Below are 18,168 nucleotides of genomic sequence, written 5' to 3' on the forward strand. Positions count from 1 at the left end.
ATTGTTATTACAATAATTGTTATTACCATACATTTGTAAATTTGTTATTACCATACATTTGTTATGTATGGTTGTTATTACCATGCATTTGTAAATTTTTATGAAAATACCAAGAAGTTCTTCATAAAGCCTGAAAATGTTAATTATGTGAAGTTTTGTCATTCTGTGTACTGTCTTGTAACTCAATATTTAAAAGCTGAGTATATGCACTAACACATTGTCATTAAACTCTGTTCCTGATAAAATAATGGCAGATTATTTTTTTAATCAAGTCTTCATCTTACTGTATTTGTTTATTGATATGGTAGGTAGTTTTGCATATTACACAGTAATCTGGCTGGTAAACTGCAGCTGGTTTTCTATATGTTATTGTTATGACTAACTTTCTTTGCTCAAAAGGGAACTTTATATGCGTCTCCAAAACCTTTAGATACTAATTTGCATCTTTTTCTCTTGAATAGTGCTGGCATAATCTCTTGCAATATTTTTATAGATTAATTTTTAATTTAAATAGTGTATATCAGTATTGGCAATGTGTGAAGACATTTGATGACACTTTTCAGGGCTTCAAAGCTCCCTTCAGGTACTATTTCTGAGTATAACTACATCTAAAATATAATTTCCAAGATCCTGTTTTTAATGTTGTAGTTTAAATTGCAAAGGGCTTGAAACAGTCCTTCGATATATAAAAATATTTCTGCTTTGCCTTGCAAAGCAGCAGTAGGGATTTGCTTGGAAGGTCATTTGGATTGACAGTTGAAGGCATCAGGTGCATGCACTGTTTTGACAGCTTCTCTTGCTTTGTACATTTCAGAAGGTAATATTTGAGCATGATTTATAAAAAAACCCCAAACATTTAAAGTACAGAAGTCTACTTGCCAAGAGACAACCTTTCAACACAGTGGTTAGTAATCGGGGTTTCAGTTTACACTTTGAAACACATTTTTCTTTGGGGCCACTAAACTTTGTAGAGTAGTTTAGCAGATAATAAAAGAAAATGGGATCAGTATTATGCATTTTGATACATATGATTTAAGATTTGAACCAGTTACACATATTTCTATTACATGCACATGCTTTTGTAGGATGATATTCAATTGATAATTTCCCTCATTATTCCATCTTCCACATCTTTCCCGCTTGTTAAGTAAGAAGAATTAATAAGAATTTTTTAAAATAAAGATCTAAAATGGAAGAAAAATAGGTAGTGTGTTATTCTTAAGACTTTCTTTATAAGAGGCAATCATGCTTCCAGTTTGTTATTTGGAATTAGTTACTGTAGTGAAAGTGGGTTTTTTTTTTCAAGAAACTCTGGTCACAGTAGAGTGCAACAAGAAGTTTAAACCCTCTAAGGTATGTAACAGGTTTGAAGCATCCAGAACAAAGAATAGGACTTCTGAATTTAAAATTTTTTTACACTCTAAAGCATACTTATCTATTGATAAAATCTTGCTACAGGAGAAAGATTTATCATTTGGCATTTCAAAATGGTTATGTTTATGCAATGCCATACTCAAACTTGAATAATTTACCTCTCCTTCAAAATGGGAACAGAAATAAAACTAATAGTTTCTTCAAATACCGTAAGTTAAATAAATGAGCAATGCTGAACATGGAAGGTAGCAAAGGTTTCTTTAGCAGACTTGCTTTATAGGATGGAGTATGACTTGCAGACTGTGCTGATTTCAAGTGTCTAGTACAAGGCTATGTTTTGGATTTGTGCTGAACACACAGCACAATATAGAGGTTTATCTATTATTGCCAAGCAGGGCTTACACAGAGCCTTTCTGGTGTTCAGACTGTGACACTTGTGAGGATGTTGGGGGTGCATGGGAAGATGTGAGGAGACACAGCCAGGACAGGTGACCCAAACTGAACAAAGAGATATTCCAGACCATGTAGCAGCAGGCTCCGTATATAAAGTATGGGGAAGAAAGAGAACAGGTATGTCTGAAATGATGACATGATGATGAGTGACGCTGTCCTGGAGATGGCTGAACACCTGCCTGCCATTGGAAGCAGTGAATTAATTCCTTGTTTTGCTTGGCTTGTATGCACGGCTTTTGTTTTACCTGTTAATCTGTCTGTCTCTAAACCCATGAGTTTTGTGGCTTTTACCCTTCCAGTTCTCTCCTCAGTCCTGCTGGTACAGGAGTGAGCAAGTGGTTGCCTGGGGCTTGGTTGCTGGCTGGGTTGAAACTGTGACAGAGACCCAGATAAAGGACATGACTGGAATGAACCCCTCTGAGGTGGTTTGCCACAATGCTTTTTTCTGTTGGAGAGAAGCAATGGGAGATGAAGGAGCAAGTGAGAGGGCTTCCAGATTCTCATCTGCTTAAGGCTTTCCTATTGAAACCAAGAAAGTCAAGAATATTGCCAATTCCACTCAGTTTTCTTGTGATGGTAGTATTGAGCTATGACAAGAGGAGCTGCCATTTGCTGCATGACCTCTTGAAGGTGAAGCAGCTCTAAGGTCAGAGATCCTTGCCCTGGACTGAGAGAGAGCTCTTCAGACTTGAATGACGAAGGAGCAGCAGCCATGTGATTTCACTTGCTTTGTTAACTGACTGCCTTCTCCAGCCCATCCAGCATAGATGTACATGGAGGTCACCAATATAACAGTCTGCATCTTGGTTTGATGGGTTACACAGCTTCTTATTCTTCTGTTCTGTGTCATCTGAGGCTCTTTAATTCTTGACAGCTTTTCAATTTTAGTTCTTTAAGGGAAGACATTTTATTCTTAGAATGGTCTTTTTGATGATTGCCTGCTGAGCCATAGAAGGTGACCATTTTATAAATTCCTTGCTTGGTTTTATGAGAAAAACCTGTCATTATCTGTGTAAATCTTAAGTAAATTTTTCATACCGTTTTCTTTAAAAGGTACTATGACAACAAAAAAGGCTGCTAAGGGTTTCCTTTGAACTGTGGTCTAAAATTGATTGAGAAAAGAGGTTGGGGATATAAGAAAGATGAGAAGATGAGTGTGAGTTATTGGCAGAGGTAGACAAGCAAATTAATTTGCTTATAAATCCTGTTTTCCATGGATTTTATAATTTCAGTTGCTTACATATCTTACTTGCTGTTAAGATAATTAATATAGGAAACTGTTTTTAATCTAATATGAAGCTGTTAATTTAATGAACCAGAATTAATAAAAATTTCTAAAGTATTGTCTGATTTACCTTTGTTAGCAAAGCTTGTTGAAGAATGAGAAGAATCAAGAAGAAATGGTACTTCACTTCCTTCTGGACCTCTCTAGTCAATGTGGTGTCTCATTTCCCTGTACTGCAAGTGGGACATCATTTGAGTTAACATCTTCGCTTCATACCATTCAGGATGATTCAGCTGTGGATGTGAAATCTCTTTGGGACGATGTGAGATTGCATCTTCGACAATTTTTAGTAAATAGACTGCAAAGTCAAGAAGAAACAAACACTAATGCTTTGCCACAACAAATGGAGTTTAAAACTCAGTGTGTACAGCAGCTTTTGTTTCTTTATCCCAAATCAGAAGTCTTAATGAGGTATCAAAATATGCAGAATAAACTGGTTAGTGATCTTCTACAAAACTGTATTTTTTCTAGTTGTGGTGAAACAAATTTTGATAAGGTGGTTCATGGTTACCAAAGTTCCATACCAAGATTATGCACAATGATAAAAGAAGATTTGTATATACTAAGTGGAACAATTGGTCCATCTTCGTCATTAAAGTTTATTAATGAAACTTACCTGGATACCATCACTGAAGAAATGACAGTTCTTCTTGAAAGACTTTGTGAGCTGCAGTTCAAAGAAAATGCTCTACACATTGTTAAAGCAAACAAGATTTCAAAGAAGCATAGAGGAAGAGTTCACGCTGTGGGTTAGTAGTCTTATTTTATGTTCTCTGTAGTTAGGTGTTATTTTAATTATGCTACTTTTTTTTTTAAATATTCTTGATTATTTTCTGTGAAGAGAGAGAGTTGAAAATAGTAATTACAGCTTTACGTTTGAAACACATTACTGCAGTTGAACTCTAGACCATGTCAGAATTGTGGTGCAAAAGTAAGAGAGAGTAACTCATGTAATTAAACAAGATCCTATTATAATCCATTGGATAATATTGTCATGCCATAGTAATTTTTTTCAGCCTGTTTTATTCCAGCTACTGAAATATGTACTAGAATAAGAATGATTTAATCCAGATTTCTATAAACATAAACTGTTGAGTCTTCTACTCCCACTTTTTTAAAATTGTCAGACATTTAAAAGAAAGATTATAGGAAATACTGTACAGTAATGTGTCCATAAAACAGATACTGACTCACACATCAGAGCTGACCCAAAAGATTACTATGCAGATAAGAATGAATATAGAGGTTTATCTAACCTCTATATTAAGAAACAAACAGAAAATGCATTTACGCTTTCTAGTCTTGTGAAAGTACAGTAAGTTCAAGTTAATACTGCCTGGTCATTTTCTCTTGTTCCAAGAAATGTCATATAGCATATATACTACTGAGTTGCAGTGTTGGTGGTAAACAATGAAAAGAAATAGTGTCAGAGTACTGATGAGATATGAAATAACAAGAAATGTGGTTTTGGATTACATAGTGAGATGTGAGTCAGTGAAACAATTCACTGACAACAAAAAATTGCCTGGAGTTAACAGAAGTTTGTAACTTAATTTTTCTTTCAGTCTCAAAACAGCTCACAAAGATGGGGAAGTTCAATTATCTCCATTTTACATCTAAAGCATGGAGTTTAAAGTGATCACAAACATGTCTCTTTGAAAAATCATACTTTAACTCTGTATTATAAGATGCAAGAAAACAGTCATTCAGTCTATTAATGGAGTACTTCCTCTGCCTACATTTTTTTTTTGCCACAGGATGAGTCTAATTCTCAAACTAAGAAACAAACAGAAAATGCATTTACGCTTTCTAGTCTTGTGAAAGTACAGTAAGTTCAAGTTAATACTGCCTGGTCATTTTCTCTTGTTCCAAGAAATGTCATATAGCATATATACTACTGAGTTGCAGTGTTGGTGGTAAACAATGAAAAGAAATAGTGTCAGAGTACTGATGAGATATGAAATAACAAGAAATGTGGTTTTGGATTACATAGTGAGATGTGAGTCAGTGAAACAATTCACTGACAACAAAAAATTGCCTGGAGTTAACAGAAGTTTGTAACTTAATTTTTCTTTCAGTCTCAAAACAGCTCACAAAGATGGGGAAGTTCAATTATCTCCATTTTACATCTAAAGCATGGAGTTTAAAGTGATCACAAACATGTCTCTTTGAAAAATCATACTTTAACTCTGTATTATAAGATGCAAGAAAACAGTCATTCAGTCTATTAATGGAGTACTTCCTCTGCCTACATTTTTTTTTTGCCACAGGATGAGACTTTGCATGTTTTTGTGCCAGTACATCTATCAGTACGGATTTCCAGTGCACAGTTCTTTGTTATAGTCAAAAGTACAGAGGAAGGTGAAAACAAACAGTAAATCTTAGGATTTTCTTAAAACATTTTCTGCAATTAATTAAAATATAATTTCTATATTTCATAAATATTAGACCAGCTTTTAATTTTTATTGAACATTCATTAAATGTCAGATTTCAGATGCAGCAGCTGTCTCCTTAGCCCCCATAAAATGTGTTTAGAATTGCTGTTCATTAATATAATTTAATTCTCAGGATTACTTTCTTCACAGGGGCTGTCATAGTCATGTCTTTGTGTTATTTTTTTCAAGAAGTTAATATGGGAAGTAGGTATTGATTTGCCTACTGGTTTTCTACTATTCCTACTAATTTTCTGCAGAAAACTGCTCATACACACTTCAGCCAGGGAAACCATAAGGCACCAATAGTGAAATCAGAAATCAGGCTAAAACAACACATGTGGTCAGAGTTGTGAAGTTTTGAGTGTGATTTCAGGTTTTTTTTTCATTTTCTGGATGTGTCATAGCCTATTATTTGGTATTATTCATCAATTTAAGCAAAAATTATCCTTGTATCATAACTAAAACAGTTATTGCTGTGTAACTTATTTATCTATGAGCTTGTATGTGAAGAGTCTTTTTTGGAAGGAGATTTCTCTCCTATAAATGTATCAATATACTACATTTGTACCAAACTAAGTTATTTAAAGGTATTTTTTGTCATTTAGAATTAAAATATTCACATGGCAGTTCACAGTGAAATAACTATTTGGGAAATATTTTAAGAGATTTGTAATGGTGGCCAAGTTCTTAATGTCAAATTACTTTTCCTGCTTGGAACTCTTAAATTCTGGTACTTTGTTGTCCTTGCACAATTTAGAGTGGAATTTTTTTTTTCTCAACCAAACATAGGTTAGGTTAAAAGACAGCTTAAAATAGATTACCTTGCCAGTGATACCCAGTTTGCCAAGTATTAAAATAACCTCATGCATAAATATAGAGGGAAGGACGGAAAAAGAAGGGTTTTTTCTTAGCTGAAAGACAGATGTGTTTCTTATTTTTTATATATGTTGCCTCTGCCCTTTGGGAGTCCTCAAACCAACACATTTCAAAATATCAGAATAATTTAATCTAGGGCATTCAGTTGGGACTGTTATCCCAGAGGTGATAGAAGGGTTTGTGTTTGCTTAGTCCATCCTCAGGGTAATGTGGTTTTTATTTGATATTTGTTGTGGGGTTTTTTTCATAAGAACTGCTGTAATTTATCCTACTATACAGCTGCTGTAGGGAAAAAAAACAACAGAAAATAATAAAGCAGTGCCAGAACCTCAGAAAACTTTCTATAGACAAACTTTCTATTTCTTTTGGGAAAATAGAAGTTATCTATAACAAGCTTTAACAGAGTTATCTTTAAAATATTCCATATATAATAATCTATATGTGCAGTAAGAAATTAACATTTTTCTTTTCATTCTGTACTACAGCAGTTATTAGTGAAGTACTATAAAGAGATTGTATCCATGTCTCAGTACCTAGGAAGTGTGTGGCTTCACAGAGAAGCTGCCAAAATGGCATATGAAAAGAGGTGAATTTTGGAACTCAGCGTCTTTAGTTGCCAACTCTAGTGGAGGCGGGTGGTTTTATGTTGCAGCTTGATCCTCTTACCTGTTAGATTTGTGCCTCTTATTACCGTTAATAATGCAGGATTCAGCCAATAGTATTCGGGCTGTTACTGTACAAGGTTATTATGTAACATTAATTATAATGTCTTTGTGTACTCTCAAAACATAGTGTTTCCAGCTTGATAGAATAATGTGCCAGGAATGTTTTCCAGCGCACTCCAAACCAAGGTTTTTGGTTACTAATGGGATTTTGTTATCTCAGGCTTTCTATTGCATTAATCATTTGCATTTTCTAAAGTTTATATAATGTTGTGGTATTTAAAAGTGTATGAAAAATATATGTTGACAATACTTAGCATGAAAAGACTCTCACTTGGTTTTCAGGTTATCTCTTGTGATTTTTTGCTCTGATTTCCAATGTGGTATTTCTCAGAAATTATTTGTGGTAAGTCTGTGTATTGTATTTTAGCTTTTAAACCTTTTTTTTCCTTTGTTTACAAAAACATTAAGCTGGTTTAATCTGGCATGACTAACTTATATTAATTTGTCATCTGTTAGATGAGAAACAGCTACTCTTACAGATTATAGGACATCTGCCAGAGAAACTTAAATCACATGGAATTACGAACAGTTGGTGTATTAGTGGAAGGTCTTCTTTGGCTTTATTTATATAGTTTTTGTATATAACTGGAGTATAAATACTTACGTAAACTAATTAACTGTTTTTTCTAATTTCCTGTGCTTAAAATGAAACAGAGATGAGAGCTTTAAGTTATATTTTTTCTGACATATTCAAATTGATTGAATATTAATATTCAATCAATTTGAATATTCAATTAATATTTTTAAATATCACAATCTTTCCAGAGACCCTTAAACTTTTAAAATCATAACTGAACTTCATTTTTAAAATCTGAGGTAATAGATACTGTGTTGCTAAATATCAGTAGTTCGTTATTTTTAAGAAAAATATTATTACAAACTGGAGGTAAACCAAAGTGATACAGATTTAACTAAACACATTTTTAGGTAGAAAATAATTAAAACACCTTCAGAGATATACTATAATATTAATAGGAATGTTTTACACTTTTATCCCAGTATATAGCCTTTTAGTTAGATGTCCAGCAGGCTTGCTTTCTCCAGAATATAACTAATGTCCATTCTATTATAAAGATACATTCAAATGCAAAATGCGATTTAAATTATTATATTTTAAATCTATTATCTTTGAATGTTCGTGCGTCCCTACAGAATATATTGTGTTTGTGAAATAGCTAAAATGAATATGGCATATAGCTAATCTTGAACAGAAGGACTCGCTACCATGTACAGGAGCTGCATTTGTGCAGTGGAGTTGAGAGCAAGAAGAAAAACAGGCTCTGGAGTAACTTGTTGAAGTGAAGAAAACTTTGTAATGTTAAATTAAAGCACTTGGTATTAAAAACCTCTTTTGAGCTCACTTATACTTACATATTCCCAGCAATTTGCTGAAGAGCTAACTGAAGAGATAAAAGTTTTGGGTTTTGCACATTTATCTTAAATTTGATTACTTTACTATTTTTATGTGCGTATGGTATTATTCCCCCTTGTTTATAATTTCTGCTTTTTGAAATTAAGAGCTTTCGTTTCAGATTTGCTTTTATCCTTCTGTATAATTTTCATTCACTTGGTTTGTGATCTCAATAGCCTCCATTATGGCCTAAAACAAATAATCTATGATTTTTGTCTTTCCTAACAAAAATATACCTAAAATAGTATTAATACTTGCTGGTTTAGCAACTGCATGATTAAAAATACCCCAACTATTCACATCTGGGAATAATTTCAGCTCAATAACTTTAATGTAATTCATCTTCCATTTATATCTGGAAATTGAAAAGTTCCAAACTTTATTAATGCAATTAATATTTATACATTTTAAACTTTTTTTTTTTTGTATTTCTGTAAAGATGACAATTTATTGCAGATAATTTACAATATTTGTCCTGTGGTTACAGTTGGTTTTCCACTACGTTTTCTTGCCCATAGTCCACTATCTCTTTTTTTAAAAGTATGAGGGTGAAAGGGGAAAGTGTTTTAGTCACTTAACTTGCTACTGTTCAGTCCTGAAAGTCCTGTTACATCTTTCTTAAGTGCTGAGAAAGCATGCTTGTTTTGTTTCTTTTTGTGCATGACCAGCAGCTTATGTGCTTCCATTATATTCCTGCCTGCCTGGCATCTCCTTATGTCTTCTATTTCTGATCTCTCTGTCCCATTGCAAAGTGCCTGGCAACATAACTTCTGTAGGAACAGGGCTTTAAGGACCTATATACAACAAGATACAAAAAGAACAGTGCCTATGTGCAAGTCACCATTGCAACTGCTATTCCCTTGAGCTCTGCATGTATATTCACAGAATTGTGAGGGTTGGAAGGGACCTGAATAATCATCTACTTCCAGCTCCCCTGTCGTGGGCAGGAACACCTTTCACTAGACCAGTTTATTCCAAGTGCCATCCAACCTGACATTGAACACTTCCAGGCCCCAACCTGTTTCAGTGCCTTATCACTCTCACAATCAAGAATTTCATCCTAACGTCTAATGTAAAGCTACCCTTTTTTAATTTGAAGCTATTTCCCATTGTCCTGAAAGGCACATGGTTTCATTCTTGGTAATTTTTTTTTTCAAAATGTTTTCACAGCATACCTGCATTTTCTTCCTCAGAATGAACAGAGCATTTAACTCACTGTGCCCTCTAATAATTTCATTCTCCTCCCAAGTGTAAAAGATGAAGACTAATTTACTCTATAGTCTGATATATTGTGAATGTTCAGAAGTCAATTTGACATTTATATACTGGAGTTTTCTCTTTAGCAATAAAAAGTGACAAAATCTGAGGGACAATTGTGATGAAAGTTTCTCTTTTACTTCAGAATATGGGCCTGCATGAAGAAGACTTTGTAGGACTATGGCAGATTAGAGGACACTTCAAAAATGTCTTTAAAATATGCTCCTGCACAATTAAAAGAAAGTTGTTACAGGAGACTTTTCAATATGTGCATCTACCATCATTATCCACAAGTTAATGAGGTGGTCTTGACTGATTTTTGTCAAAATCGAGAACCACTTCTGTCATAAAATTGTACCGTAAAAAGTGAAAATGATTGTAATCAGAATAGTTTGTTTTGAAAAATAATATAGGTGGTTAAATCAGGGGGCAGTCTCATGCCCACAAGATGGTTGTAACATGCTAAATTAGAATATTAATGTCCTTTTCACTGAAGCTTAGTCTTAAAATTTTCAAAAATGCCTCTATCTTCAATCAAGGGCCCACTGTATCTACTGGATTTTTGAAAAAGAGAGCTTTCAGACAGTTTATAGTACTTTTTACTACATTTACTAACAAAGCAAGGCAATGGATATATTCCAGTCCGTCTGACCTAGAGAGAATAAGGATGGTTAAAACCCAGTCCAACTTCTTAATTAGAAATCTAGCACATAGTGCCCATAAATATTGTGGACTGTTTGAAATTAGATCAGTTACTGGTCTCAGATGTTCCAGAAGAGTTTATTTTGCCTAGAGTAGATTCACACACTGATCATCCTCTACCTAAGAACCAGATCTTCATACTCTAGCACAATGACACCATACTGACTTTCTGTTCATGTGCTGTGAAATTCCAGCAATTTCTGTAACACAGAAATTACATGTTCTGTTATGCACCATATTACCAGCTCATGTGTAAAGAAGCATTTTAATTGTTTAATCTCAGCTCAGTGAGTGGGAACTTATATATTTATTGACACATGTGATTGATCCTTTTTTTGTATATTAGTTTTTCTACAAAATATTTGTTTAAAAATTATGAATTTTGAAACATTTCTCTGGAAGTTTTTAAATGGCGGTGTCTGTCTCTTTGCTGTCTGCATAGATTTATTTTTTATGTTTATATTAATTGGAAAAACAATCATGAGAACTTTGTGGTGACTTTGCAACTAGGGTTTTGAAATACAAAGGCACAGGAAGCAAAAATAAGAGTATTGGCTTCAGCTGTATTTTTTTATATTGTTTGAACAAATTAGAACTGGCTCTGTTATATCTTGCAGTAAGAGAAGCAGAAGTGACACAGGCGCTTAAGTATTTTTTAAGGAAATACGTAGCCTCTAATGTCATGCACATTCATTCCTACAGAAAGGAATGATCAACATGTGATAGAAATTGCTGACTGGTTGAAGGTTCCTAAAAATCTAATTCGAGTAGAGTAGTTCCAATGCAATGAACCAGTCTGTGAGACTCAACCTTTGAGAATGTTGAAAATTGAAATTCAGCTAGCAGACTTTTTTACATTTGCAGGCATTAAAGAAATGTAAAGCAGATTAAAAAATATGTTGACTACTTTGTTTTCAAATACACATTAGAATTGCCTTTTGTCAGCCAAGTGTTAGAAAATGGTTTGTAGGGAAACACATGCAAGTGCTGTCAAAGTTAGAATTCATGAGAAGGTTTGACAGACCTGGCAGTCCTTAATTTCTCTTTCAGCAAAGACTGAGGAAGATCAACTTTTAGAGTTCAATGGACTTCAAGGACTCCTGTTTCAATGTAGGTGTTATTTTCAGCAGGCTTTCTTAGTTTTTATGCTCTCTGAAAACATTCTACTTTGGCATTTTTTGTATGTGAGTGTGAAGACTTCAGAGAACGTGATAGTTGAAGGAATGTTTTAAAAATGTCTGATTTTTCAATATTGATTATCAAAAAATAATTGGATGTCACATGCTTAGTTCCTTAAATGGATCAGTCAGTTAATTAGTTCTAATTCAGAAACTAAATAATTTGTTTACATTTGAATTGCTTAAAGTGTCACTGTCTACCAGGAATTGAAGTGTATGTTAGGAATGTCTTGTAATTTATTAGAGGCTATGCATGCTTTTTTTTGAGAATTTTGAGAATTAAGGAGGAGGTTGAGTATTTGGTTTCAGAGCAAACTGAGATAGATATCTGTGTATGAAATAATTTTCTTGAACATGATTACAAGGCACTTCATCCTTAAAGTGCTTCAGGAAGCCTCTGTAGTCTGTTCCTCAGTGTTGTAAAGGAGCTGTATGCTATCAAGGAGTCAGATTTGTGAGATAATTTGTTTAAGATGACTATATAAATTTGAAGTCAGAGTGCAATGTTCTTGTTCTCCATCCTGTGGTTCCAGCGCTGGTCTATTCTTTTATTTATCAGTTGGTCAGTAAACAAGATTTACAATTAAAGATTTCATTTTGGCAGATGTACCCGTGCAATGTTGACAAAGAACTTCAGTGTTTGGTAGCAAACATCTAGCAACCTGACATGGAATCAGCCTTCCTATGACTATGAGGTCAAAACTGATCTCATTTTACTGGGAAGATGTTATGGAGCAGGTTTTAATAAATTTTAATCCATAAAATAAAAAAACCCCTCAAATTAATTTCAGTTTAAATAAGTTGCATGTGTAGTGAATATCTTTCAAAACATTAGTGTAGTTTTCACTGAGGTTGTTTAATAGCTGGCAGTGACATCTCTGTGACAGACACACTAAATTAAATCTATGCAAATTTATGCGTGCATATCATGTTTATACATCAGTTAAGATCCCTTACTTCACTGCATTTCTTTGCCACATGCACAGTATGGATATGTGGCATAAGTATTTATGAAAGTCACGTGGTAATGGAGATGTCTAATAAGAAAATGTTTACCATTTTTACATCAGCAACCTGTGTTTTTTAAAGGGACAAAAAATACCAATGTGTAGTTTTTTTGTGAAGGCTGCTTTACCAGGTTTACCTGGAACTCCTGGGTCTCACTGCAGCTAACAGGGAGCTGCAAAGCAAGACAGTTGTTTAAAAACCTTTAACCACTCATATAACAGTTTACATCACTAATAGTTCTTTCTAGGTCTGTCAGTTTCAATCAGCAGAGAGCACATATGATCAGTATATCTGATAAACTTGTCAATGCCTTTTTAAAGCAGGATTCCCCAATCTATTCTATTCAACTCTACTCTCTCCTTTCCTTTTTCACCATTTCAAGTGGAATCTTGATAAGACAGAGATACAAGCAGCTGTGTATAGCTAGCTCAGGCTACAACTAATTTGTGCAGAAAAAAATTAAATCAGGAGGTAAATTATTTCATGATTGCTCATTCCCAACAGAGTTGGGCATCATTCTGAAGAAAATATCAAATAATTGGTTTCAGACCATGTCAGACACATGCAATTCCCTTCTCTAATGGCTGTGTGAGGTAGGACTAGGCCTCAGGGGTCACCAAAGAACTGAAAATAACTTAGTGCCAGGCACAGCAATAGAGAGACAGAGCACATAGGAAATGAAGTGGCAATAAGTGCAATCTATAGGGGAAATGTGCTTCACTTGGAATTTAATGTATTGGCTTAGAATCTGGCAGTAAGCCATGCAACAATTGTTTACATTTCTGTCAGCATCTGCATCTGTTCTGCTTTGTAAATGGCACTTATCTTTGAGTGAGTAAATGGTGGAATCAATAACAAGTGTTAAGGGATTTCCTTTTTTTTCATATTCCATAAAAATTTACGCTACAGACAATATAGGCTTAGATTAATAAGAAACAGACATTAACAGGGTCAAAGGGATTTGTTTAGGAACATTTTATAGCTTCTTGGGTTTGCAGTAATTGTATCCATGTGACTTGAATGTATCTTGTAACATATCCAAATTAAACTGTTAAAAAAATGCTAGCTTGCAGTAATGAAGATGATTTTTTATAATTATCGTAAGTACTGTGTATAGAAAACTGCTGGCACTGTTTGTAATAATTTAGTTCTGTGTAATACCGTGTATTACATCTGCTATACAGAAATACTAAGTTGCTTTTCACAGTATAAGCAAGTTAGCGATTATATCCAGCAATGCCAATTATTTAAACCTAGCAATTGCATTAAAAATTGTATACCAACACACAGTGTGAGAAAACTGTGAGCAGATATCCATAAAAATAGAATATGTCTTTACTAAGTGCAAATGAAAGAATAATACAACTGATATACAAGCTCTGTTTTGGAGATAGTGTGCAGATGAATGCTATCATAAATTCAAGATTGTTATAATAGTTATGGCATCACTTAAAAGTTAATATCACTGAGACCTGAGGAACGCATTATTGTTAATGGAATTTATGTATGTAACTCCCTCTGCATGGCTTTGAAAATTTACCTCTTGGAATACCCCTATACACAGTGACTGCCAGCAGCTAAGTTTGTTTTGCTTTATTAGGCTATTTCTTTCTGGCTTTTAGCAAAATGATAATTCCATATATTACGTATGTAGATTGTAGTTAGATTTTAAATTTAATATTGCATTTCTGATGTTTTTATTTTCTTCCTTATATACCTTTATTGAATGAAATCCCTGACGTTGCCTACTTGTGTCCATAGGACAATATTGTAGATCTATCTTAAATGAAATCAAGCCTTAGAAATGGGGACAGATGAATGATATGTAATGTATTGTGTATTGGGAAGGTATTTTATAGTATAATTGTTTAAGAGGGTTTTAGACCCTTGGTTCCTGCTGAAACAAATCCCTACTGTAATCACTGAAGAAAACAGTCATCAGGTTGCTTTCCAAGGATTTCACCATGAGTCTCAGAAGCAGTTTAGCCATGTGGCTCTGTAGAGTGAGTAGTAAAGGCTAATTAATCCTCCAGCAACATTGTCATAATGTGGTTATTCTTTACCATTTAGAGCTAGCTCATGTCTGATGCTGGTATTTCTGCGCCACACTTTACTGTGTCACACACCTGGATGAGTTGAAATGATCAGAATTAGGTGCTCATTTTTTGAGATGTTGTAAATTCAAAATTCTTTAAAACATTAGAGGTGCCATGCTCATTAAAAAAATATACAGAGAAAATAATAACAAAAGTTACATTTAGTTTATGTGTCTCATTCATACATGGTTTTTTATGCCTTTTGAGATTTTTAGTGCCTCCAAGCATTATTTTTATAGCCTCCAGGCTATAACCAAGGGAGTTGGAACACTATTTTTAATGGTTTCAAGAGCTGCAGCTTTGAGGAAAGTATCACTTTTTAAACTTGCTCTAAAATCACAAATTAGTAGATATACACAGGTCATCTAGATCTACTTCAGCCTTATTTCTTACGCATCTTCCTTTTCAAAGATGAGGGAAAAATCTTTAAAAGTGCTAAGATAAAGGCAGATACCTTGCTACTGAATTTAAGTACTTAGGAGAAGGTCAGGTACTATAACCAAGTGCTTTATAGAATGTCTTTCATTTTATGTCATTTGAAAAATGCCTTAATTAACTGATTAGCTGTCTTAGAATTCATATGAGCACCTCTCAACTTCATCACTGGTGAAGTGAAATTCTATGATACCATCTGTCCAGCTACATCCAGCCAAATGGTCTCTGGTAAAATGGACAGCTTTATTCTTCTACAAGGGTGGCATGTCCTTCAGATCTAAGGAAAATTTCTTCAGCTTCACTTCTGCTAAAATGAAAGGCCAAACCTGAAAATAATACCCCTAGTTTCTCCAGTGTTGTATAACTGCATCAGCTGCCTTGGCACCAGCACGCAAACCTTGCATAAATTGATAGACACCCTTCTTTTGAGCCTTCTTTTTCTGTTAGGAAAACTCTCTAAGAGTAATGTTGTTTGGGTTGACAGACTTCTGGTGCCTGTTTTTTGATAGTTGGGGTAGTAAATCAGCATGCTTGAAGAAATTAAATATCTTTCAGGTCCCCTCTGCCTCTATGTGGTAAGAACTCAAGAGTACAGATTATCTAAATTGCATGGAAGTTTTGAGCTTATTGCTTTGCTTCATTCCAGTTTTGTGTAATGAATCGTCAAGATTTATTTACTTGCTACAAATAAATGCAGTGGTGGTTCAAGTGAATTCAAGTAATTTTTAGTCTTCTTCTTCCTATCCCCCCAGAAAGAACTGGAGAAACCTCAAGTACTCTTTTTTCCTCTTAGCAAAATAGTTGTGCTGTCCTCCATGAAGCAGGAGGACAGTTTCCCACTTTTTCTGAGGTTTTGTTTGAAAAATCAAATTCCTTAAGAGCTATGCTACAAAGCCTTGTATGCATTAGTGAGCCTGAAGGCCCTGACCAGCCTTTTCAGGGACCTACACAGCAGCCTGCCCAGGAGATCTATTTCGCCTGCACCTGAGTCCTCAGTCTCTGTTTGCACTACATCACAGGTGTCCTGTTGTTCATCTACCCCAGAGCTGTGGACCCCATTTACTCAATTTTCCTGCCATGAACTTTAACCTGCATTATCACTGTGGTTCCTCTGAGTGGTCACTAAACTCTGCCTGACTTGTGGTTACCTTCACCAGACCAGACCCAGACTCAAAAGGGTGAATTAGTTTCCTGACTCGATTTCAGATTTGTGTCATCACCATTAACTTGGCTGATGATCTGGATCTTGGTTGAAACCTATCATGTCAGGGTCTGTCTTACTTGGGATCTGCATGATTGGCCCCTGGCTGGCAAGGAGCCTGTCCTGATGGCTGTATTACCATGCTTGACTCCCTGTCAGGGACTTCAGTGGTCCCTGACGCTGTATTTGTTTGAATCTTTCCTGTTGTATCTCAAGATAGCTCATTTTCCAGACTTAGGATATTTCTGCTAGCAGATTTGGCCTCCAGAGCAGTTTAGAAATCATCAGTGTAGGCACTGGTTTTGTACAGCAGTATTGGTGTGATCCTTGTTTTGCACAGACAGAAGCCTGGGGCTGTATTCAGAAGATCAAAACCTTTTTTTATTCCTCTGTTTTTTTAGATTCTGATCTCAACCTTTTTTGAGCAATACTTCTAAATCAGCTCGTTGGCACATTGGCAAAGGCTGTAGAATGCACTTCACCTCTCTGTAGCCTCTGTACCAGCCTTTCTGTCCCTTTTCAGAAATTCTCTCTAGGTATTGCTTTAGCAGAAAGCCAACATATCCTGTTGTTAGGATGTACTATAGAGATCCATTTTATTTTTGTCTGTATCCAAAGATCCTGCTGCAGCTGTTTCCTTGTACAGGGACTACATGAATTAAAGTCAGACATGCAGAAAAAATCTAATTTAGAAGAATGATAGTAGTAAATTGCAGGTGGTTCAGGAAGGAAGTTGGTTTGTATCATGTAGCTTCCTCCATTTCCTTTCTGTCGTGCAGTTAGACTGGAATGCCCTTGTTTAACTGGTTCGTGGCTGGCTGAGATCAGCTTCATGGGCTTTCAGCCACCCTGTGGATTGGATAGAATACTACAACAATACTAACAAGAACAATGCACAGTGTCACCTGGGTAAATGAGTTATATTACTTTTCTGACCTAACCCTCCAAGTCATGATCCATTCGGTAACATTTTCAGAGTAAGCATACTCTACTTTGTGAATATGGCAAATTTCCCTCCAAACAGGTTGATGTCACTGAGGTTTGGTTGAACATATATCACAGCCTTCATGTCTATTTCACATCTGTCCACATGGAGACACGTTCTCTTCATGACAATCTTCTACAAGATTTATAAATCTGTTTTGAGATTGTTGTCTATGTCATCACATTGGCTGCTTTGCTCTTGGCTGTTAAACAGTTCTTCAAGGTTTCTGTTCTGTGGTTATCCAATCAGAACAATGCCAGAAGAGAGGTGTCTTTTCATTCTACTCTGCTAAAAAATGGACAGTGATGTGCTTGTTCAAGCAGGCTGGTCAGTGTTCTTCAAAATTAAATGCTGCTGTCAGTATTTTAAACCTAATGATCTGTATGTATAGAAGGCCTTTCAGTCAAGCTTTGGATACTCAGGTGTGTGCACACTACTTGAGCATCAAGCACTAAATAAATGAGTTGTTATTTCTGAGAAACAATAAAATTGAAATATATTCTGAATGATCATTAAAAGTAAAGTTTTTACTTTTTCTGAGTTTGGTTATGTATTCTAAACATAGCATCACTGTGATATACCTTTGTCTTCTACGTCCACTTTCTTTCAGTCTAATAAGGACGATATCATTTGAGGCAATCAAATAAGTGGACTGTTTCCTTGTTCCTCCATAGATGGGGCAGAAATATCACAAGATTTTCTAATTATAGGAGACAGAACTAATGTTCTGTTCATTTTTAGGATGT

The 18,168-nt window shown here is 34.9% G+C and overlaps 1 protein-coding gene across 1 annotated transcript in view; it reads left to right on the top strand.

The window, feature by feature from the left end:
• The window catches only part of KIAA0825 (KIAA0825 ortholog), a 231,488-nt gene that overhangs the window by 49,685 nt on the left and 163,635 nt on the right, over positions 1 to 18,168 (top strand). The window contains 1 exon segment of the mRNA XM_039695659.1: positions 3,192 to 3,861. Coding sequence (XP_039551593.1) covers positions 3,192 to 3,861 — 670 coding nt within the window.

This window comes from Passer montanus, unplaced genomic scaffold, assembly GCF_014805655.1.
Source record: "Passer montanus isolate IOZ18808 unplaced genomic scaffold, ASM1480565v1 scaffold91, whole genome shotgun sequence".
NCBI classification, from domain to species: domain Eukaryota; kingdom Metazoa; phylum Chordata; class Aves; order Passeriformes; family Passeridae; genus Passer; species Passer montanus.